General features: G+C 37.0%; 1 protein-coding gene across 5 annotated transcripts in view; it reads left to right on the plus strand.

Annotated features, from left to right (window-relative positions):
* The window catches only part of LOC131075078 (uncharacterized), a 257,750-nt gene that overhangs the window by 134,600 nt on the left and 98,223 nt on the right, over positions 1-24,927 (plus strand). For all 5 annotated transcript variants that reach the window (XR_009113168.2, XM_058011888.2, XM_058011887.2 and 2 more), the window contains 3 exons: positions 2,563-2,613; positions 2,699-2,762; positions 12,999-13,102. Coding sequence is in view for 4 of the 5 variants with exons in the window: in XM_058011888.2 (XP_057867871.2) it covers positions 2,563-2,613; positions 2,699-2,762; positions 12,999-13,102 (219 nt within the window). In the remaining variant the exon portion in view is untranslated. The remainder of the gene's footprint in view (positions 1-2,562; positions 2,614-2,698; positions 2,763-12,998; positions 13,103-24,927) is intronic.

Raw genomic sequence — 24,927 nt, forward strand, 5'->3', positions numbered from 1 at the left:
TTATTCAAGAGAGGATAAGGTACCTTTAGGTATTTTATTCTGTGTTTGGCTGTGTACAAAATACACGTCAACAGGTTCTAGGAGAGGAGAGTGTAGGTTTGGTACGATGTTTTTTTAGTTATGATCAAAGTGGCATAACATTAGCATGGTGGATCCTTTCTGAGATTGACATGGGACCTTAAGATCATTCTTGATTCCAGTTTGGATCAGTATTGGCATTGCTTGAGGACAAGCGATCTTTGGGAAAGGTAGACTGTAATGTCCCCATTTTTGTGCCTTCCTTAGCATTAGTTATTTTCAGAGGTTAGCCTATTATCAGTGGTCCCTGTAAGCTAATTTGGTGGTTAAGGGTCTCTTTGTGGGTGATTTAGGGCTTTTTAGTTGACCCTTGGGTTATTTCAATACTCTCCATCTTTGAGATTTAGTTTTTTGGCGATTTGCCTTCTTAAGGTCTTTCAAGCTCCATTTGAACATACTATTTGTAGTAAGTCTCTTGAGCATTTTGGTCCCATACTATTTATAGTAATTCATTTGGACGGTTGGAGGGTACCTCGACTATTAATGGGTAGTTGGCAGAATTAAATAAATGTCTTGATATTGGCATTTATTGCAGTAAATGATTAATATTAAATTATTAAAGTTTCCACTTTAATAATATTAATCAAATTAATGACTTTATATTATAAAGGGATATAAGGGGTCTTTATTGCATACATTATATTAATGATATAAGGTCAATTATTAAGCCTAATTGGGACACCAACTTTATTAAATGCCATCAAGTGAAATTAAATGTAATTTGCTAAATGCATCTAATTGGAGGCTTATAAAAGGTTAATTGAAGTCTTTTTTTAGCAATCATTCACTTATTCATTTTGGAGAAAATTGCCGGAGACTGAAGAGTAAGGGTTTTGTTGAAGCTTCAAGCTTTCTAGGAATGAAAACTCACAAAAAGGGGACAAACCTTGTAGGTGTGAGATACCATCCAAGGGTATTTAGTGGATAATCTCATCCAAAGAATATACTTGTGCGTTGGATTCTGATTTACAAAGTTGAAAAAGGGCATTCAGAGGATCAATTCAAGAGCAGATTGAAGATCAATTATTTTGCAGATTTAAGGCAGTTTAAGGGCTCATAAATCCTGCTGTTCCTTCTTTCAATCAGGCCGTACTCTCTCAAGGGTTCGCCTTATATATTTTAGGGCTGCCTGGGGTTTTTTGAAGAGAGTTTTCAGATCTGTAGTGGATTCCAATAATCAATCAATATCATCATGTTTGCAAACCTAATACTAAAATGTTAGGAAGAGTTTGCATTATTGGGAAAAAAAGGAACTAAATTCCTCAAAGCTGCTCCTTGAATCCACTATAACCTCATTAATATGCTCACGGACACTCAAATATTGCAGAGTTTCAATTGTGGCTGTATAGGTTTGGTAGGAAAAGAAAGTGTTTTTTCTATGTAAATCCTTGTCTTTTTTTGCGTTTCCTTGTATTTTTTGTGTCCAATGAGTTTTGGGGTTGTACTCGCTGAGTTCTCACATGAGTTGGTGTTAAACCTCTTTGAAAAGTTGCTTGTCAAAAACTTGCGAGTAAACATGGGAAAAATTTGGGATGCAATATTTTGACACTAAATACTTGCTAAAAACATTAAACAATTATTACTTTAAAATTTGGTATACAAATTAATTGTATAAATTTTAATATTTAAAATATCTATATATTAAATAATTTGTAGCCTTGAAGTTTGTGCATAACTCCATATGGAATATTCTATACTCAATCTAAAGATGAATAGGACGCTTAACATCGTGCGTGTCTTGATGATTATGTCTCTAGTCGTAAAGTTTCTCTATGCTTAACATTATCATTTTGTACGTTTGGATTTTATACAATGTGATTATAGTCATTACTATAGAGGTTTATCATTAGAGGAAGACTTATTTTGTGTTTTCTTGTTAAAGTAGAAAAGGTTTCTTTTTGGGACCTCTATATGAATTATTGTTTCTTTGTAATTAGAGTTAAAACTTTTACAGATTCCTTATGGATTTGCATGTTAAAAAAAACTAAATACATTTTTTTATTTTAGTACAGAGTTGTTTGCCTTTTGTTGCAAAACAATGTTGCTTGTTCAATATTCAACTATCTACTTTTCCATTCTTCCTCTAATTTGTAAGCTCTTCAAAACATGTTTCATGCTATCATAAGAAATAATACATTTAGTAAATATTTTTAAGTTATTTATTATTTTGTTATACACTATTTAGTGGAATAATACTTTGACTGAATGTTTGTGACTCATTTATAATAAGTCATGAACAGAAATAATACTTATATTCAACGGTAGTAATTCGTTTAGAATTTTGTCACAAGTCATTTGTTAGAGTCATAAACAACCTTGAATATTGTTTTGTTTGTGTCTTATTTTTATTGTTTAATGTGTCTTGTCCTTTTCGTTTTCTGGTTGTGCAAATCAATATGTTGATAATGGAAAGGCCTTTCTTATTATTGGTCCATGTGAAATTTACTAAAGGGTGACATGCTTGTTGTTATCATTGAAATGCAGGGGTGATCTTTGGATTATAAGTTCAAATATCAATTTTAGTAAAGAAAGAAGGTTTGAATATTTAGTACATTATTTTAATTTAGTACTGCTAAATGATTATTGACATTCTGCTAAGTATTTTAATATGTTTCTGTAGGGAGGACTTTCTGATTTTTGCAGTCAGTGATTATCACGGGCCTTCATCAGATGGTATTCTAGAGGTATACACAGCATTCAAGCAACTCTAAGTGATTCTAATACCAGAAAGAGGGATAGATAAGGATGATGCTAATGCATAAACCCAGGAACTTGGACCCTGAAGTCATGCTTCCTCATTGGCAAATATATTGGTGAATGCATTAAAAATAAACACCCGTTGAAAACTAGTATTAATATCCAAACCTAAATTATTTTTGTTTTTCTTGTATAGTTGAGATCTTTATTACAAGAATATCAATAATCTAAATCAAGATTGCATCATATGTTTACCCCTAACTGTTCAGGCAAGAGTAGAAGTATTTCTGGTTGTGTCTAGTTATAAACAATTGCATTGTACCAATGTACTTACACTGAGCAGAAAGAGCTTGGCATGTAATCAAAGACCTAGGTGATATAAAGACAAGCATCTATGTTACTGGAGTGGTTTATGTGTTTTCACATGTGTTGCATCACCTTCCCACATAGTTAGGTCACACACCCAAAGAGAAATAAAGCGAATAGCTATATCACATAGCAAGGACTCAAGTACCCTTTCAAAACACAAAGGATCTCCATATCAGATTTTCATCCTATGGATTGGCTGAAGAAAGATATGTGGGAGACTTGCCTGAAAAATCATATGTTATCCCAAAGGATATGCTTAGCGTTTTGATAAAGACAATGCTGAAGAGTAACTTAGAGCAGCATGACTAGCTTCAAGTTTTTAAAATATCTTGATGGGTTCAACAGATCATTTTGATCTTAATGATGTTAAAACCTGTTTTCATCATCATATACCAAAATGGACATATAGTTCACCAAAAGACTAATTCTAGCTAAAATGTATTGGTTGGTAAAGTGTAAATGTTGTTGCTTTGCACACTCTTACAATTTCCCTCTGTTGGTTTTCTGCCATTTGTGTCTTGCAAAATGTTGCCTTAATTAAATTTAAACAAAACTAAAAAAAAGGGTGATTTTTGCAATGAAAAACTTCAATCTGGGTGTGGTTCTGCTTGGGTTTGGATTGGTTTCACCCTTTGCTCATATCTCCATATTGCTTCCTTTGCTCATTTTCACCCTTTTGCAGATTTTTGACAAACTTTGGACTTACTTTGTTATGTCTAGTCTTGACCTTCCGCTCTTGCATTGAATCTCCACATTTACTCACATTTGCCTCAACCACCTCCAAATTCTTCCAAGACACCCTTAGTGACCAGAAATGACCCCTGCAACTACTCCATTAGGATTTTTCTACCCAAATACCATTGCCTATTTGAAGGACACAGATTTTCTAGAAATTTCAATGGTGGATAATGAAGCATTCTAGTTCGCCATTAATGTGATGGATGATAAAGAATTCTAGTTCGCCATTAATGTGATGGATGATGAAGAATTTTATTTCGCCAACAATGTGATGATAGAAATGAACAGCATAATCCTAGTACTATGGACTCATGGAGATTTTCAATGATCTGACTAGAGAAAAGCACCAGGAGGTTCAATTAATGACTCAAATGATACAAATCATGAGTAACAGAAATAATGGCAACCATGGAGAGGGAAGTAATGCTAATATGCGGGTCAACAACTCCAAGAAAACCAGTAGAACAACTCCTAGACATTTAATGCCTCAATTCTTAGAAGCACCACAAAGAGAACATGCAGGACAGTTGGAAGGAGGTGAAGTTTGGGTAGATTATTTGAGAATCAATTTTCGGGTTATGAATTTCATGCAGCCATCTCTTTAGCAGATAGTTGTCAAGTGAAGTACAAAAATAGACTCAGAGGAGATGGAGGACAAGGGCCTAATAGGGAGTTACAATGAAGAGTGAGTAAATTGATCATTCCCAGCTTTGATGGGTCTAGCAGGTGCATTGCATGTTCATCTGTAATGATACCCCCTGTTCTGGTCTAATTCTTTGACTTTACTTTCAATGGAATTTTGTCGAACAGTTTGCACGCATGCTCTGATACCACTGTAGTAGACTGCCCTGGTTGTGATATCAATGGTCTGATTTTTTTTAAAAAATTGGTGTTTGCTTGTTTGCAATATGTCAATAGTAGGCAAATGCTCATATCAAACTATAACTATAAACAAGCTACTGTCAAATAATGCTAAGTATTTAGCAACATACATAAATCTGAGTTGTAATTTGAATCAGCTCATATCGTCTTTAATATCAAAGAAAGGTACATGGTTTCCAGTTTACAATCAGTTTGTACATACCCAGAAATTGCAGTCCCTAATCTGATTTTGAATCACAAAATCACCTCGTACAGCTTCAGCCATGGCTTGATCATTAAATGCGTTAGCAGCAGATTATTCTTCCCCAATCCCCCTTAACGTCACACTTTAGTTTGTTTGCAATGAGTCCCAAATACGTTTGGTGCTGTGGGCTGGGTTTTCCAACTTTACAGCCCCCTGGCAGCAGCAGCAGACTGGTATGGCACCCTTAGAGAATAGTAGCAGCAGTTACGAACACCCTCAGGCTGATATCTGGTCTGCCACGTCCCCTCCCCAATGTTCATAGACCTGTATGGCACTCCCAGCAATGTCACAACAAACAGTAAAGGTCTCCACGGTGAATACAACCCACAAGTATGTTCTCAGCAAATACGGCCAGCTCAGTACAGCCCCAGTAGTGATGTACGACTCTGTCAAAGAAGGTATGGCCAGCAAGAAAGTATGGCCCAACAAGAAGAGTACGGCCCAGAAGTAACAGACTTATCTTTGCCACACTAATGGTCTCCAATCTTAAACTCAAAATGCATTCAAAACAAACTTCTGAAAGTAAACCTGCAACTAGAAGTACCTTTCAGTTTAAGCTCCATGTGCTCCTTGTAGTGAGAACACCATTAATTCTCCTGACTGTGTCTTACAACAGCGAGAAGAATGTTATTCATGAGGGATTTCGTCCTCACAAACCTCACTGTGAGAGGCTAACAATAACTTCAAACATCCATTCACCAAGCATGCTCAAGAATGAGCTCTTCAATTCATTTTATAACTTCATCTTGGAAGTTGCCCATCTGCCTTGTCAATGTGGGATAAATAACTTTTCCTTTATTTTATTTCCCCTTTTTAGTCACCCACTTAAGTGTCTCTTTAATAAATATAAAGAAACTTTAACTTATGTCTCCCAAGAACCCCTTTATAAAGTCACTTTATAAATTAAAGTCCTTTTAAGCTTTGAAAATGACCTCTTCATTAAAATAATGAAAATTTGACATGCAAGGTCCTTGTTTTATGCTTCCAAGATTTAAAACTCCTTCCCCCGGTTCCGACAAGCTATCACACTTAGGTGCATTTAAAATACTTTAATTAATTTTTGCGACCTTAGTAAAATACTTAGAAAAATAAGCTATTAATTCACCAATTTGACGAAAATTGTCAAAAAAGTACCCGAATTGAAATCTGATCACATTGGAGTGACCCCAATGAAGAATAATGACAAATGAAGCCAATCGGGTGACTTACTATAAATAGACACTCCCTCCAAGAATCATGGAGCCCAAATCGGAAGCTGGAAATAACATCTGAAAGCGTTATATGACTCTGTTGACGTGTCTGAAATCGCATTGCTGCAAACTTCATACGGCCAACGCAGAATAGAATAGCCGACTGATTATCCTACTCTCTCTTGAGATAAGGAAGTCTCTAATGCTGTTTTCTAAGTTTGATCAAAGGAGACTACCTCAAGGTTTCTTTTGTCAGGTCTTGACTGCGGGATCTCTCAGTGGCTTGATGTGTTTATGCTGGAAACACAAGGGGGACTTACGATTTGCAACAAGCTAGTCTGTTGTGATTCTCGAATTACGCAATAAAGAGAAAAAGGAAAGGTTTAGGAGATCTAAAACTAACAACACGGGTATGCGGGTAGACAGATTCAACATAACCAATTCCTGCTTGGCCAGAATGGCTCACAACCTTGCAGGAACGGTGCAATCTTCAAAGGAACTTGGAAGATTTTCAGATTGGAGACGCACGGCTAAGCACCCAATTCTGGCGCAGCTCAGACGGACACCTGCAATTGAACTAAGCACAATCGAAGGCTCAGGTTAACCACACAAAAGGATATACAATCAGCAGATCCTCAGTGGTATGAGCCCGAATCTATCAAATACCTGCACACCCAAAATAGAAAGATCTATCTAAAATGCTGAAAGAAACCATGCAAACAGGATGAAAACAAGACAATAAACACCAAATCAATGTTCATATATTGATCTCAACTGCCTATTACAACAATTTCTGCAGCATCTCTATGCTACTGCTAAGATCTAACCTATTCTAACTCTAAAATCTAACTATCTAGCAATTTCTAACAATCTCTAACAATCTCTCAATCTCTAACAATCTAACTATCTAACCCTTTACAGAAGAAAGGCCTCTGCCTTTTATAGATATTACAATTTTGAATCAGAGGCCAGGATGGACTGCATCCAAGGGCCCTGATCTGTCTTCCAGAAGCTGACAGCTTTGACCCATGCTGAATTAATTCTCAGTTATCCAACCAGCCACTATCTCAACTACCTGCCATTATTTGGCTTAAATTCAGGTCTATCCAATCTTCTTGGTGGTTGGGAATAGTTATCCACAAAAATATCTTGCACGGGACCCATAGGCAGTTTACAATAAAGCAATTTCAGCTTTTTAGGAATTGAATTCCTGGAATTAAATCCATCTGTGCACTTTTCGAGAATGCATAGACTGAGTGTTCTTTTGCCTTTTGCCTTCAATTTCGCCAGTGGACTTCATCTATGTTCAACGACACGATTCCCAATGCTCGGTTGCTCTTGCGCTCCTGCATCTTTTCTTTTCCAATCTTCAACGCCTGGCCTTGAATTGCGATCCTTCCTCGATTTGCGTTTCAGGTCTCTCTCCTGGTTCTTCGATGACGTCCTACGATCAACCAATTTCACTTGATTAAATTAATTTGAAAAATTAAATAATCTAATTTTAACAAACATTAAATTTAGTTACGACGTCTGGCTTGAGAAGCTCTTTGTGGGATGTATCTTGAAAATGCTTCTCTTTCTCTTCGATTGTGAAATCTGATCCTTGGTCTTTTACCTCTGCGCGATTTTACCTTTCGAGTGTTGGACGTTTTAAATGGGTTCATGGCGCGATTCTGGAGGTTTGGAGAACTTCTGCAAATTTTAAAATCATAACACTCATGCTTTTCTGGTAAATTTTGGAGAACGGAGGGCACCTTTTGAAATTTGCAAAAAGTTTCGGACCCTTCGGCGTTTTTGCAAATTTGGAGCATTTGAACTTTTGAATTTTCAAAACCTTTCACTTTTGGCTCATGGGTCCGAAGTCTGAGGACTTAAGGCGAATTTCGGACCTTGCCATCCTTTTGCAAATTTCGGAGCTTACATATATTTCGCAAATTTTAAAGGCAAATTCGGACCCAAGGGCCACTTTGCAGCTCTTCACGTTTTTAGTTTTCTCCCCAAGGTCCGAAAATGAGCATCTAAAGTGTATTTTCAGAGCTTTCACGTTTTGGCGAATTCTCATTTTCGGAGCTAAACCACCTTTGCAATATAAGTGAACTTCGGACCCAAACATGCTTACAAAATCGGAGTTTGAAGGCGATTTTACAAATTTCTGAGTTTTCGCGATTTTAAAATGAACCTCAGAGTTTCGGACGCTAAACGTCTTTTGGCGATTTTACCCTGATTTCGGACCTAAAAGCGCGTTTGAAAATTTCGCGGTTTTAAAGCGAACTTCGGAGGTAGGGTCCGAAATTGGGCGTTTAAGTGTTTTTCGGGGCTTGAAGCGCTTTCGCCAGTTTTCGGACCTAGTGCGTCCTTTTATATTTCGCGTTTTTAAACCCAGGGGTCCGAAAATGGATATTTCGGGTTTTCGGACCTGAAGCGTCCGTTTTAAAACTACGCGTTTTCTTTATTTTATTCCAAGGGTCCGAAAAGAGGGACTTAAGTGATTTCGGACCTGGAGGCGCTTTTGCAAAATCGCGTTTTTTAACATTTCGCCCCAGGGTCCGAAAATGGACACTTAAAGTGTTTTTCGGACCTTGAAACACTTTTTTGCGATTTTGTCATATTTAGAAATTTCGGCCCCAGGGTCCGAATTTGGAGGTCTAAAGTGAATTTCGGACCTTGGAACACTTTTGGCAACTGTTAACCTTTTCAACTTTTGGCTTCTGGGTCCGAAAATGAGCATATGGAATATAACATTTAAGTATAAGAAAGGAGAAAGACATATGGAAATGACTTATACTTTAAGTTATATTCCATATATACTTTCAGGATGTTTGAGAGTGGTTTCGGCCCTCCAGGAGTTATATTGCAAATTCTAGTTTTTGGAGGTTTCCTCAGTTTTTCAGAGTTAGCCAAATTTCAGGATCAGGGAATTCCAGACTTAGCCAAATTTCAGGATCAGGACAGAAAGGCACAAATTGGGGGTCCCTATCCAAGACGGGGATGGGTGTGCGATTCGCACAACAGACTCCTCTAAACCGTCTGAGCTCTCTGGGAACATCAAATTACCTCCCTGAACAAGCTTACTCAAACCCAGAAAGTCAGCGACAACTGCAGTACTAGAGAACCTGAAAAATGGGGACATTACATCATGAGTACAAAAATTAGATTAACACTTTCAGCTTAACCTTGTGATAGAGACAGAGGCCATTAAGTACACCACACTTCATCTGGATGGATAAGCTCATGAATGGTGGTTCCATGGTTTAGTAACCTTGGGGCATTTTAGTATCACCACATATGCTGATTTTACATAGAGGTTGATTGATAGGTTTGACAAGAAGGACCTTGAGCTACATTTTAGAGAGATAGCATAGTTGAGACAGGTGGGATTTGTTGACTCTTACATGTATGAGTTCTAGAAACCATGTATGAGTTCCAGAAACTCCTAGTCATGGTCACAGATGTTTTTGAGCATAGGTTGATTGTTCTATTTATGGAGGGATTGACAAAATTTCTTCATGGTTGGGTCAAAGCATTTGATCCAAACACTTTGCAAGATGCCATTCAGAGGGCTAGTAACATAAAGAGTTCAACACCTACGAACAAATTCCAGCCCAAACCATTTCCTCTAAAGAAAGACAATAAACGTTTCCAAAAAGAGTGGCCAAAGAGAAACAATATATATGATGAGGTTAGGAATGAACTGTGTAGGAAAAAAACTTTTCTACCTTTCCAAAAAGAGTGGCCAAAGAGAAACAATATATATGATGAGGTTAGGAATGAACTGTGTAGGAAAAAAACTTTGCTTCTCTTGTAGAGAACCTTTGAAGCCTGGTTATAGGTGTTCAGGAAAAGGGAAGGTCCACTACATAGAAGTGGTTTAAGATGGTGAGGAGAAGAAGATAGAAGGAGCTACTAGTAGTGAGTAGGATGATTTAGATGGGTATCCAGAAGATGTGGAGGGACATCCATCAAAGGAAGAGAAGGTAGGAACCATCGCTACGCTGGGTCTTATAAGGTAGTGAGTTATTGATAGTGGGGCAACCCAAAACTTCATAAGTGAGGCCTTGGTGGCCAAGAGGGGTCTACAAATAGAGGAGTTCGAAGGCTTTAGCATGACGGTCATAGATGGCTTCACTATGACTTGTACTAAGTGAGTTCTACAGTTGAGCATAACATTGGGTAATTTATATAGTGACTAATGATTTTTATGTAAGCATTTGGAGATCAATGTAGTCTTGGGAGTTTAGTGGCTACACTCATTGGGGAAGAACTCGCAAAACTTTTAGATCATGGAGGTGAAGTTTAGAGTTGATGGAAAGAAGGTGGTCCTACAAGGTATGTCAAATGGTGCACCTAGGATTGTGATAACTAAGAGGATGAGAGTATTTTTAGACATGGTGTTGTTGCTTGGGTAGCCTAGTGTTTGATTTCATCTAAAACCTCTTTTGATGGTGATCAATGATATCATGTGGATATCCTATTTGTTTCGAATAAGAACAGTGTGGTTTTTTAGTGACATTCCTCTTGGGAGATCTTTTGATAGGGGTTTTGAGCATCCGATCAAGCAAGAGGAGGCACCTAAGCTTGTTATTACTATTCATCAACATATTAAGAAATTCAAAGAGGAGATTGAGATAAAAATCAATGAGTTATTAGATATGTAACACATCAAGCATAGCTCGAGTCCCTTTGCTTCATAAGTTGCCTTGGTGAAGAAGAAAGATGGGACTATGAGGATTTGGATTGATTATCATGCATTTATGTAATATCTCCATTTTTGGTCTTTCCTGCATCTATATTAACTTCAACTTTCTTGGAGGGAGAGATCCTTATCAGGTTGGAGTTTAGTTAGTGACAATGAGTTTTGGGGATCATGTTGAGTCCATTGATGATTTTTGGGAGTGGTTTTCTCTTTTTTGGTGTACTCCAAACATCTTGGAGGTAAATTCTATTTTTGGAAAGTCTATTTTAGTAAGTTGGATTTTTGTTGAGTTTCTAAGTATGTTGGTACCTTTAGTTTTCACTTTCAAACCTTTTGGCATTTTTTGTACTTTCAATTGATTGTGCGGGAAATATTTAATTGAATAATTAATTGTAAGTTGTCGAAAAAAACATATTAAATGACAACTTAAGTCAATTATTTATAAAGTGAATTTATTAAAAGTGACTATAGTGCTAGAAAAGAGAATAATTAAATAACGTACTTTTTGAAGCAATATTTTAAAAATGTTATTCAGAATATTAATTTCTGAAAAGTTCCTGGAAGATTATAAAAAGGGTTGAAAGGTGCCATTTCATTCATTCTGAATTATTCATTTTGATGAAACCCTTAGTAGGACTTTGAGTTGTTGTTTAGTCTTTTCAAGCCTTCGGAAAGAAACCCCTATGACGAAGGATTGGATTCGATAGCAAAAGATCTACCCTAGTTGATTGCAGACGAAATCACTCAGATTTCACACTTGTGTTGAAGGTTTGCAGGATATGGAGCAAATTGTTTAACCGATACAAGTTTTTTGGGTTGCCAAATTTGTAGGTAATAATTTTTTTGTTGAGGGTTCCAATAATTTTTTACACGGACAGAAATATTGTGTTGTGTGTGCAAGTGATTTTGACGGGGTTATCATGCATTGTGTGGCTGTGCAAGAAATAACAAAAAATAATAAGATGTTATATTTTCTTAGTACAATTGGGTTACCCGATCATATTCTCTTTGGAGCTCCCGCAAGGGCCACACATTTTAAAAGGGAGAGTGGATTGAAATAATTTTTAGAGGCTCTAAGTCTTAGCGCAGCAGTCCTAGCTTTTTTCAAACTAGCCACAACCCTCGTCATGAAGTGTCGTTCCATATTTGGGGTCTAAGAAAGGTAATATGGCACTTGAAAAGTTGTTTTGACTTGGTCAAAATAAGAATAGCATAGAGAGAAGGAATAATCGCTGCATAGAAACTTGTTATTTAGTCACTACCTTCCAAAAAGGGGGATCACTACATTTGGAAGCTATCATACAAGTTTAGGTCTATTGTACCATTCCCAAGGCAATCGTACCATGCAAATTGCTTGTCGTACGATTCAAGGGGCAGTCAAATTGTGTAGGATAGGTGCTGATATGGATGTTTGATTACCAGCAGTATTTTCAAGCACCATGACAAAGTCAAGCTTCTCAAGCACCTCAAGCACCTCGAGCACATCAAGCATGTCAAGCACTTGAAGCAGGTCAACCATTTGGAATATTAAATATTGATAATTTATTAATATTATTACTACTGTGTTTTGAGCATGTCATTTTTTATCAAATCAGCAGTTGTGAATTGATGTAATATTTAATATCATATCTTGATTCTTTTTTGTGTCTAGATGTGGCTAATCATGATACCAATGACTCCAATGATTGGATTGTTATCGAGTAGAAAAAATCCTATTGCAAAAATGTTAAGGTTTCTAATAAGATGATTCTATATTCTTAGGGACTAAAAAAAATGGTTAGTAAGAGAAAAGGCTTAGATTCTTGTCAGTTTTTTTTTTTCTGTGGGTGTAGCATGCTTCTAAAAATCTTTGTCCCTAGGGTTTTTTGGTAAAGGTCCTAAGATTTGTGTTTTGGCATCTCTCTATTTTGTAATTTTTTTTTTTGTAATGCTAAAGGTCGTTATTGCCTATGATCACGCTTATCATTAGAAATACATGAATTTTAAAGTACTTGGGTGTTTGGTTGTTTTAGTGAATGTTCTTTATTGAATTATTTGTTAAAGTTAGCTGTCTTTAGAAGTTACGTTTTGTCTCTTATATTTGTCTACTTCCCCTGTGCTTGGATAGGTTGTACGCCTTGGAGGAAAACCCCAAAATTTGCCAGTGAAGAAAGCTTTCTCCTTACATGGTCCTTGTATCCAATCTGAGCTCACTTGGCTTAATATTCTAAGGTTAGTTTTTTTGTTGTATAATTATCATAGTAATTTGATGCTCAATCATTCATCTAGGTTGTTTCACATGTTTAGTATAATTACATTTTAAGGAAGGACATTATTTCCTGAGTTGTTCTGTATATTCCACGTTGTTTGTGGATTGCTGTAATATCCTTGATAAATATTGATTGAACTTTCCGGTCCTTGCTGCTATGGATTTCTGAGTTTGACCACTTGTGTATTTGAATATTGTTTGGGTGTTTGTATTGAGATTAATGTTGACCAATGAAGCATACGAAATACAGACATTTAAACACACTAACTATGATTTATGACAGACTGTATTTATCTCAGACCTTAATTCTAAACAATCATTCAGAAAACATGCATGCAACTATTTGATAGGAACAACAGTACACGAAGAACTTGTTTTTTCAGAATTGACTAACAATACCAAATGTATATCGTTTTAATGCAACTATGTACATGACACGAGACATTACAACATTTCCATATCACATGAATTTAGCGTGTATGTATACCCTAATCCATGTTAATGCTCCTTCCAGTGATTAATGAAGAAGATGGCACCTTTTGAGAGAGTCACTACGCCTGGCAATGACAAAGGTCAAAACTTATGATGCTTTTGCTGTAGCTAAAATCTGCTCATGACTTTGGCAATATTTGTTCCAGAAAACTTGAATTACACTGTTGGAGTTCTAACGCCACACTATGGAAGCCGCCAACATCGCTGAACCCACGATTTGCCTTTTCCCTGCCGTGAATACTGTGATGTCCCCTTCTAGCTAGACATCAGTATCAAGTAGATTAGCCTATCATTTTGACCCTCGTAGGCTAATGAGTGTGGGTAGAGGGTCTTTTGAGGTAGAGATTTGGTCAACAGAGGTTCTTATCTTCTCCAGTATTTAGTATGTTTTGTTTTGACGTTTGTTTGGCTTCATTTGGGCCTCGTTTGCTATACTTACTATTTATAGTAAGTCAGCGGTTGATTGAGAAAGACCCTTTCTATTTTTTAGCAGAGCATTTGGTCATATGGGGATTAGCAGTGTTGACTCCCATTTCAGACGATATAGCAAAATAATAAGTATTTTGGGAGATATTAATATTTAATTGGCCGAAGTGATAATTATTTAATTAAAAGGTTATATTATTAAGTTATAACTTAACTTAATAATTGAGGGTCAAGTCATCATCGAAAGAGGGCCATTATTACAATTAAGTATGGATTTCCACATTAATGAAAAATTAAAAAGTTTGCCTAAGTTTGATGCAATAATATTATAAATTGTAATTAAATGGCGTTTTGAGCAAATTCAAACTTCATGAAGAATATAAGGGCTTCTCAAGAGAAAATCGATTCATTTATGATTGATGATTTTTTTGCTTGAATATTGTGAGCTTTGGTGTTTGTGGACAGACAAGGGTTTCTTGCAGATTTTCAGAGATTTAGACATTGGAGGACATGTATTCTTCATTGTCGAAGCTGCCCGAGGTTGTGAAATACCAGCTTGTTGACGTGGCTAAAATCGTATCGCTACAACTCTATCTGGCCAACGCATGATAGAATGATTCTTGCTGAGTATCCTATCCTCTCTTGTGTAAGGAATCCCTAATGCTGTTTTTAATTGATCAAAGGGGACGACCTCAAGGGTCCGACTGTCAGTTCAGGACTGCAAGCTAACTCAATGGTTGATGTGTTTTGTTGGGAGCACAAGGGGCCTTATGTTTTGCAACAGGCTGGTCTACATCCTAAGATGGTGCGGGAAAAATGAATGCAAAAGGATAGGGTTAAGAGACCTAAAATTAACAAGACTGGTGTGCGAGTAGACTGATCCAACATGACCAATCCTTGCTTGGCCAGAATAACTCACAACCTCACAAGAACGGTGCAATCTTCAAGGGGACTTAGAAGATTTTCAGATTGCAGGTGCATGCCTAAGCACCCAATTCTAGCGCAGCTCAGACGGACACCTGCAATTGAACTAAACACAATTTTAAAGGCTTAGACTAACCATACAAAGGGATACACAATCAACATATCCCCTAATGGTATGAACCTGAATCCATCAAATACCTGCACACCAAAAAGGATTTATCTAAACCTGCTGAAGGAAACCATGCAAACAAAAGAAAACCAAGATAACAAACACCATATTTCAATGTTCATATATTGATTTTGGCTGTCATTACAACAATTTCTGCAGCAGTTCTACTCTATTCCTAACTACTAAATTCTAACCTTCTAACAATCTAACTTGTCCTAACTGTCTAACTCTAAAAATCTAACTAGAATCTAACAATCTAACCCTTTACAAGAGAAAGGCCTCTGCCTTCTATAGAATTTACAATTTGAATCAATGGCCAGGATTGACTGCATCCAAGGGCCCTGATCTGCCTTCTAGAACTTGGCAGCTTTAGCCCATGCCCACTCAATCCTTAGTTATCCCCCCAACCACATTTCCAACTACCTACAACTGTTTGGCTTCAATTTGGTCAATCAAGTAGTTGGAAATAACTGACCGATGTCCCCTCATTTTAAAATATCTTGAACGGGGCCCACCGACAGTCTTTTACATTTAAACAACTCAGTTTTAAACTGATTTTTTGGAATTTCTTCCAGTAGTATATTTCTGAGAATGCATATTTTGTAGCATTCTGTGTTCTTGGTCTTCAATCTCGTTGGTGGATTTCAACTTGTCGTCCAGTGGTGGCGCGTTTCTCCGTACTTGGTCGCTTCAACCTTGCGCTCCGCAGCGTGTTCCTGCATTGGCAGCGCTTAGGACTTGTCGTTTTAGTCTTTCGCTTTGCATTTTCGCTTCCCAATCAGCATCTTCACTACAAGCTGATTGGGAACATTTGTTGCTTGTTTGTCATTTTGTCCACATGGATTGCCTTGTCAGCTTGGAACTTGTCTTTTATTGAACATATTGACTGGTTGACTTATGGACACTAGTGTGCCGCGAAGACGTCCACTCGCCGCGCTAGCGTTCAACGAATCTGTCAGTCCGCAGGTGGCCGTTTGAGCGTTATGTTTGCGCCCAGAAGAGTTTGTAACACCTCTGTCCGCGGCCACCGACATCGAGATTCGCTTTGGAGGCTATATCTCTTGCATTTCGAGACATTTTGGAGGATTCTTGATCTTTTCGAAAGTTGCCTGAGATCTTGGTATCCGTTTCTCTTTATCACGCACAGGTTTTTCTAGCATTTGAAGACCACCATTGTTCCAGCTTCTTGTAGAACTCGTGGTGCTGTTTTCACAAGTGCTGGAGGGGAGTTCACTCTTTTCTCTTAGCTTATTTATCTATTATCTATTATCCAACTTGTTTATTATCCTAATTATCTATTTATTATCTTTATCATTTCATTCTCATTGTTGCTACTATCTGGGTTGTTCGTAGAGGTGGAAACACTGACACGGGGGTCTGACTGAGGCATGCCTCTAAATACAACCCCCAACATTTTCCTTTCTTGTTTGTGTGCAGGTTTATAGTCGTGGGAAAGCAATTATCTTGCGGGAGGCTTCAATCGTGGATTGATTGTAAGCTCCTCTTGCCTTTCTCCTATCTTATTCTATTGTTTTGCATTCTGCATTGTTTGCTTATTTTATCATTGTATCGTTTATTTAATAGTGTAGTCGCATTTGTCGTTTCTGTACTGTCTCTGTACTCTGTCCGTACAGGACGGCAACGCGCCGCGTTGGTGTCTCAGTTTTGTGCGCTCATCCTCGAGACAGAGGCTTAATAGAGTCATTCGGGAATTTTGTTTGTTGGTCATTTATCTCATTCTGTGCTTAATATCCCCTAGCTCACCTTTAGCTCCAGTTTAAGTGAGGTAGAGGGAAGGTAGGTTTGTCCCTTGAGGCTCATTACTTTGAGGGTGACAAATCCCGTTCTGTACAATATGTATATATACATATATATGTATGTATACATATATATGTATATATATATATATATATATGCATACATATATATGTATACATATATATGTATATATATATATATATGCATACATATATATGTATATATGCATCTATATATATATGCATACATACATACATACATACATACATATATGTATGCATATATATCTATATACATATATATGTATACATACATATATATGTATGTATGTATGTATACATATACATGTATGCATATACATGTATATATACATACATATATATGTATACATATACATACATACATACATACATATATAGATACATGTATACATATATATGTATGTATATATATATACATACATATATATGTATACATACATACATATGTATAGGTACATATATATATGTCTATATACACAAACACATGTATATATAGATATATATATATATATATGTCTAGATACATACATACATACATGCATACATACATACATACATACATACACACACACATGTATGTATGTATGTGTGTCTATATATATAGATATATATGTCTATATATATACATATATTTATGTACATACACATACACATACACATATATATGTATATGTATGTATGTTGTTTGAAAATTTTGTACACCTAGGAGGATGTGCAAAATTATGGTTTCAACCACAGTGTATGAGTATAAAACTCTCTTAATTTAGGGAAGACTCCCCCTTTTCTACTAATATTAACTGAAAACTTAATCTAATTTGGGTGGTACAACAACCTTTTCTGTTTTTTTCTGAAAAGATTATATTCTTTTCTCTTCCTAGAAAAGAAACAACAATTTTTAAAAGATAAATACAGCAACTTAAAGCAATGACAAGAAAGGAAATGAAGTTTCATGAAAGCACAAAGACTTCCATCACCTCCTCTGGGATGAGAAAACAACAACTAAGCACAAAGTCTTGAGTTCCCACTATCCTATCTACCTTTTTTAGAATGATAAAACAAGAACGATGTAAAGCATATAATAGCACAAAGTCTACAAGTATGATGCACCTTCAAATGGGAATAACTACAAGCACAAAATCTTGTAACTCTTCTCAGATTTTAACTAATAACTAAACAAATTCAATCCTCACTATTTGCAACACAAAGTCTGCAAGAAATCAGATTGAAGCTCCTTTCAACAACTTTACTACAATACTCTCAAGTAAATATAAAACACTATGCCACTATGACACAAGAACACAATGGACACAAAGTATGGTTTTAACACAAAGTCTGAAAATCACAACCTTCTTGATATTACTTGAGAAAAAACAATTTTACAAGTATAAAGCTCAAAGTCTCTATGATTGCAAATTATTGCAAAGTTTTCTTGCTTGCTAAAAAAGATAAAGATTACAAAGAGCACCCTTGTCTATATATAGGGGAGGGGCTGAGAACAAAAAATGGGAGAAGTCTAAATAAACTAAGACTTTTTCCCAAATTAACTAACTAACTATGACTTATTCAAACTACAGTTCTATTGCTAACCAACTTGTAATTTGTTTACATGTAATTACAATTTACAAGGTTACAAGTGAGAATCCACTTGTAATCATGAATCCTGACACTACATGTAATTTGTCAAAAACGAAATGCAAGTGTCATGAGACACTTCTTATTCTTTTCTATCTCTGGGCATGAAGGACTGGAATCTATCGATGGATTTCTGCAACTCATCAGGATCAAGACTTGCTGTATTCTTGGCAACGACAATAGTCTTGATGATAACATCAAAATACCTTACTGTTGTCTCTGATGATAACGTCAAAAATAGAAGTACACTCCTTTTGTGAAAAATGAGGAGACAGAAGAGGAGTTTCAACAACTCTTTGCTTTGTATATTCTGGATCAAGAATTTTCCCGTCATCTATCATTCCCTCTGAGATCTTGGTTAGACCCAAATCTACAATCTGCTCCAAGGTGAGCCTGTTGTAATCCATTCTCCTTATGTCTTCTTCTGTGCAAAGATCAACCCATACATCCTTGAGGCGATGAGCATGAGTGAAGGCTCTCTCAATCTTATCCTTCATCCCTCGATAATCAAAATCTTTCCTCTCTTTGAACTTCTTCAACTTGATTTCTTGAATTTCGGTTTCCATCACCTTGGCTTTTGCTAAGCCGGTCAAAGATTTCCAACCAATCTGCAATGGATTGTGAGTGGAAATATTGATACCTTGTTTATGATTGGCTGACTGGACTGCATGAATTGCCATCAGTTGCCTAGCCAACTCCATCAGAATGATCTTTTCGGTGGGATATCTGGGTAGCATGTATGGCTGACCCTCAAAACATCCAACTCTCATGTAGGTAAAAGTTGGGAATTACAAGAACAAACATCCGTACTCATTCTCCTTCCTCCATGCTGCCTCAGACACTCTCCTGTTTTTGATTGTTTTGTCAAATAGGCACATGAAATAGCCAAAGAAAGCATCCTGCACTCTTCTATAATGAATTCTATTGGGCCTTAGAGTGAGTTGCTCATAATACCTCCATATTGGCACTAGCGATTTGTCACCTTTGGTAGAAAGACCAGGAAATTGTCTAAGTGACACGGCTATGTACACCAAGTATGAATTCATGTAGAAGGTGAGGGTGGTTGGGACTTGTGCCAGCTACTTGCATAGGTTCTCACTAATTACTTCACCCCCAAAAATATGAGATTGCCCCTTTCTCATGACTACGATGTGTTGTCCTCATTTTTGTTTTAAAAAATGAAGGACCATTACATAAAATTTTTGTGAAAAAATGAAAAATTTACTCTATGACATGCTTCCCGAGGCAGAATTTCGACTAATCCTTGGACTGGCTTAATCCTCAGTCCATCCTTGAACTATGTTTCGAATTTCGTCGCATTCTGGATTCGTTTGCTATGTCTTTCCTTCAATTTTGGGTTTTTTCTCCTTGACCGCAGGTGGGAAATTTCTTTTGAATTGCAAGTTTTAATGATTTCCATTGTTTTGGTCTTTGTAGGGAAATTTTTGGCTAATTACAAGAGCACTTTATTGAAAAATAAAAACTTGTAATTTGCTTTTTATTTCCCCCTTGATGCTTTTTGGCCTTTTCAGTTAAAATAGGGATTTTTTGGTTAAGTTACAAGTAAACTTGTAATTCTTTTCTAAAACCACTACTTTAATGGCTTTTGCTTGTAATAGGGATTTTAAACCCCTATTACATATGTGTAAGTGAATTAAAACTTGTTGTAGGGATTTTATTTTCCCTTTCCAAGTAATTTTAAATTTGCACATCTCTCTCCAAAACCCGATTTTCTCTATAAAGTGCATTTTTGAAGGATTTTCAACATGTAATTGCATTTAAAAAAACCCGATTTTGCCTTGTTGAGGGAAAAGTGCATTTAAAACTTGTCATTTTGCCCAAAAAGCCCGATTTTGCCTAGGAATGAGATAAAGTGCATTTTAAACTTGTTATTTCCTCCAAAAAACCCGATTTTCAACAATACATGCAAATTTGAACTTGCTATTTCCTTCAAAAAACCCGACCAGCAAGGTGAAACGTTTTTGTTGAAGATTTCAAGCAAATTTCGTGGAGATTTTTTAGGAAGGAGAGGCGTTTGGGATTCTTCCCTATTGTTGTGCATTTGCAAACATCTTTCACGCCATTCTAGGGTTTTGGATTGCTGGTTTCTTGGTGTCAAAAATGCAAACACGTTTTTACCAAAAAACACGTTTTTCTCTCCTAAGTCGCCACGAATCTCCAACCTCCCAAGTCGTTTTTACTTGCCGAGGTAAGGCGTTGAAGTTTAAAGTGGATTCGACCCCTTCTTGGGCCTTTTTACTTGCATTTGTTGCCACGACTTGCTGCAAATAAACGTTTTTTCTAAACGTGGCTAGGGTTTGGCATTGCGGATTGTCTTTATTTAAGGGATTGTCTTCTTCATTCAAAGATTGTTTCATCTTTTGAAGAAGCATTTCAGATTAAGCAAGGTATGTTTTCTTTCTTTTCTTGTTTCATTTTCTTGTTTTCTTGTTTTCTTATTTTCCTTTTTAGTTGTAAATTTGTAAATATGTTGTTCTTGCCCCTAAAATTGGTTTTGAGAGAGAGATTTTCCCCCTTCATAAGCAATTTTTGAATTGCATTGATCTTCCCCATTTTCCCTCTTTACTTGTATTCGGGATTTTAAATCCTGATTACAAGTTGGCTGAAAATCATTGTTCTTCCCTTACGGTTAAAGAATTTAACCATTTTTGGTTAAAATTCCAAGTTGCAAAAATGAGAAATACCCATCCTTTCAAAATCGGGTTTTAAGAATTGGATTACATGTTCGAAGTTTTTCCCATTTTCATGAAAATGACATTCCCGGATCTTCCCATTTTTATCTATTCATGTCACCCATATTCGTACTTTCCATTTTCGTCATTTTCCGCAAGTCTAAATTCTCATTTTCCACCCATTTCTCCATTTGCTAATTTACAAGTGTACTTGCATTCGGATTTTAAAAATCCGATTGCATGTATGCTCTTTCCAACTTGTATACTTGCAAAAATTTCCCGAAGATTCGAAATTGGTCAAAGTCAAGATTCCCCCATTTCCATTTATTTCCCATCTTTCTCTCACAAAGTCGTGAAGTGCAAGAGTCGAAGTTCTTCCCATTTGAAGAAGGAAAAATGTTAGTTACAGCTGAATATGATGTTGCCTTAACACTTTTACGTCTTCATCACAGTATTCCAGGTTGTCCATCAATGTTAGATTTGCTGTCATCACCAATTCCAAAAAAGATGAAGTATAAATATGACAAGTACCAAAACGAAGTTGCACCTTCCCAAATTTCCTCTCCTTTGGATCGTATAAGAGATACAGAGATAGGGCATGTGGACATGTCAGAATTTGTCAAGAGGGTTGAGGATCCACAAGATAGCAATATGCAACGGCTGTTGGACAACCATATCCATTACGCATCTTCTTTCCCTGTGGCTGCCCTAGAACTTGAATTTGGTCTTGCTTGCGCCCATCACTTTGACAAGGAGACAAGAATCATTAAAAATGATGATGGTGAAGCAATAATCCGCCTTGATACAGACACAATTGAGAAAGTCTTCAGAATACCTCCCGCACCTGTTTACATGGAAATCTCCAAAGAGAGTGCAACTGAGTATTATGTGAAAAGGGAGAAAGACTGCAAACGTCACATCAACAGGTGGATCCATGAGCCATGAGACGCCTTCTCAAGGTGGGCTAAGTTGTACCGTTGTGACTTCAAATGGGAAATAGGAGACATCATAACCCTCCTCAGCAGGATAATGGGCCTTGAACATTCTAATGTTTTTGAGCCTTGGATGTACCACCAGTTCATCATGTTCATAAGGTAGTCCGATCATATATCATGGGGAGAAGTCATCCGCGATGCCTTGTGTGAACAACTTTTAGCAGTCTCTTCCACCATGACTTTCTACATGAACTCATATTTGGTGTACTTGGCAGCACTGCTTAGGCATTTTCGAGGTCTTTCTACCAAGGGTGATCGCTCGCTTATACCAGTATGGGAATATTATGATCAGTTGCCTTTGAGACCCAGCAGATTGCATTTCAGAAGAGTCCAAGATGCATTCTTCGGTTACTTCATGTGTCAGTTTGACAGAACTCTGAAGAACAAAAGGGTATCAAATGAGGCATCGGAAAGGGTGAGTGAGTATGGATTCTTGTTTCTATAGTTCCCGTGTAATGTCCCCTTTCTAGGTGACAGGAGAAGAGTAGTGGGATGGTCTATTATTTGGATCTCGTAGGTTGGCAGTGGTGGATAGAGACTCACACAGGGTATTCAATATCCAAAGTTGGTGTTTCAGGCAGTTTGTGGGCCGTTGGGTGCAGTTCCTTGATTTTAGGGAGATTCCCTACTTTTTAGGAGGTTGTGGCAATTTTCATATTTGAGGTTCCACGGGACCATACCATGGTTTCAGTTTTAGGAAGATTGGGTGTGTTTCCTAGTTTCTAGGAGCATCCCTAGATTTTAGGGATGGGACTGCCAGTTGGCCCATCTTGTCCGACATCAGTCACAGACATGTGACAAAGTCAGATTCATGTTTGGTTGGTTATTTTGGGCTATTATTGGATCTATGGAAATATTTTAATATATTTAAATATTTTCTAAGTTAGCGATTAAATAAATTAAAATAAGGCTATGTATATAGCCATTTCGGAGTAATAAGGGGTTTTTGGCTTCATCTGGTTTGATATGCCTATGTGTTATAGCTCGTTGGAAAGGTCTTGAACTTTGCTACATGCTTCTCACCTCCCGGAGTCTTTTTGAATGCTTGAAGCTATTTATTCGCAATAAAGTGATATTTTTTTATAGTTGACGCCATAATTGGGAAAGTGTCACTTTAATTATAAAGCGCATGCTTTATTATTCTTTAGGGTTAGATTTGCAAAGGGAAAGGTGTTATAAGGAGATGAAAACCTAATTGATAGCATCTTTGATCATTTTGAAACTTGGGAATTTGGGAATTGCTCTGGAAGAGTGATTTTGGTCTGGGACTCAAACCCCAGGTCTGAGCTTGCTGGGACGTAGCCCTCAGCAGGAGTTGATAGTGGATTTATCCAGGATTGCACAAAGATTGTCAGAGGTAGAAGACACATCTTCTTGTCCTGAAGATTCAACGTGCATATTGGGGGTTTCAACAGGGTGGCTGGTCTATTTCAGCTGGCACGTGATTTGCAACAGCTTCCACGCCTCCTTTGCAACCACGCCTTGTTTGTATGTTGGCTTGAAGGGTTGTATTCAGCTTATTTGGTCTTCTTTGTTCGTTGCCAGTAATATTCCTCCATCTGGCATCAATCTAGATTGAGAACAACTCCAAATAAATGTATGGATTCTTGTTGAATACAAAACTAGGTTATTTGCCTGGTATGATTTGCAGTATTTTCAGATTGCTTAAGTGTTCTTACATATGAACGTTGTTTACTGTTTTATTTCACAGTTGTTGCTATTTATCAATTATTTTACTTATAACATCAAAACCCAAAAAGAAACAATCCCTTTCTGCAACTTCTGTCTATTCTATAAGATCACCAGAAAATTACAAAATATAGTATGTTTAATTAAGAATTTACAGCAGCAACAACAAAAGGATGCATTTGGGATCTTTCATCATGACCTTCACCTATATGAGAATTGGATGCTATAGTGGGCAACCATATATGCTCCCTAGATACCCAACTGATAAGATCATTCTTTTGGAGTTGGGAAGATAGATCATGGCTGTCCATGCTCATCAGTCCGTCAGACATAAGGTTGGAATGGGGATCTCTACAACAAACCCATTAAAAATTGGCTGGTATTCTCTTGTCACATCCGTTAAAGCCAAGGCCATGGAGACTGAAATGCAGGAAATTAAGCTCAAAAGGTTTAAGTCCAGAGCTGATTTTGATTACTGGGGTATGAAGGAGAAGATCGAAAAATCCTTCGTGCACGTGCATCCCATTGAGGATATCTGGGTAGATCTCTGTACAGAGGTCGAAGTTTTGAAGATGGATTACTGCAGGCTCACTGTTGAGCAAGTTGTTGATTTGAACTTGGTGGGTATTCCACAAGGGATGATTGACGATGGGCACGTACTTGATCCTGAATATATTTTACGAAGGGTTGAGGAAGCTCCACTTCCTTTAATCCAATGGTCACACAAGGAGTGCGTATCCATTCTTGAGAGATTTCAGCCTATCTTGGCTAACACCAACGCTTGGCTGAAAAGTAATGCTGTTAGACTCATAAAATTCAAGATTGGAAAAGAAGATGATTCTATGGGGCCTCTTGGACGTAAGTCTGAGATTCAGGTTGACAACAAGGAAGGCGCATATATAGGAAATAACGCATATATATATATATATATAGCAGCTGATGGTAAAAAGGGATATTCATGTATTTTTG

The sequence above is a fragment of the Cryptomeria japonica genome, chromosome 3 (assembly GCF_030272615.1).
Source record: "Cryptomeria japonica chromosome 3, Sugi_1.0, whole genome shotgun sequence".
NCBI classification, from domain to species: domain Eukaryota; kingdom Viridiplantae; phylum Streptophyta; class Pinopsida; order Cupressales; family Cupressaceae; genus Cryptomeria; species Cryptomeria japonica.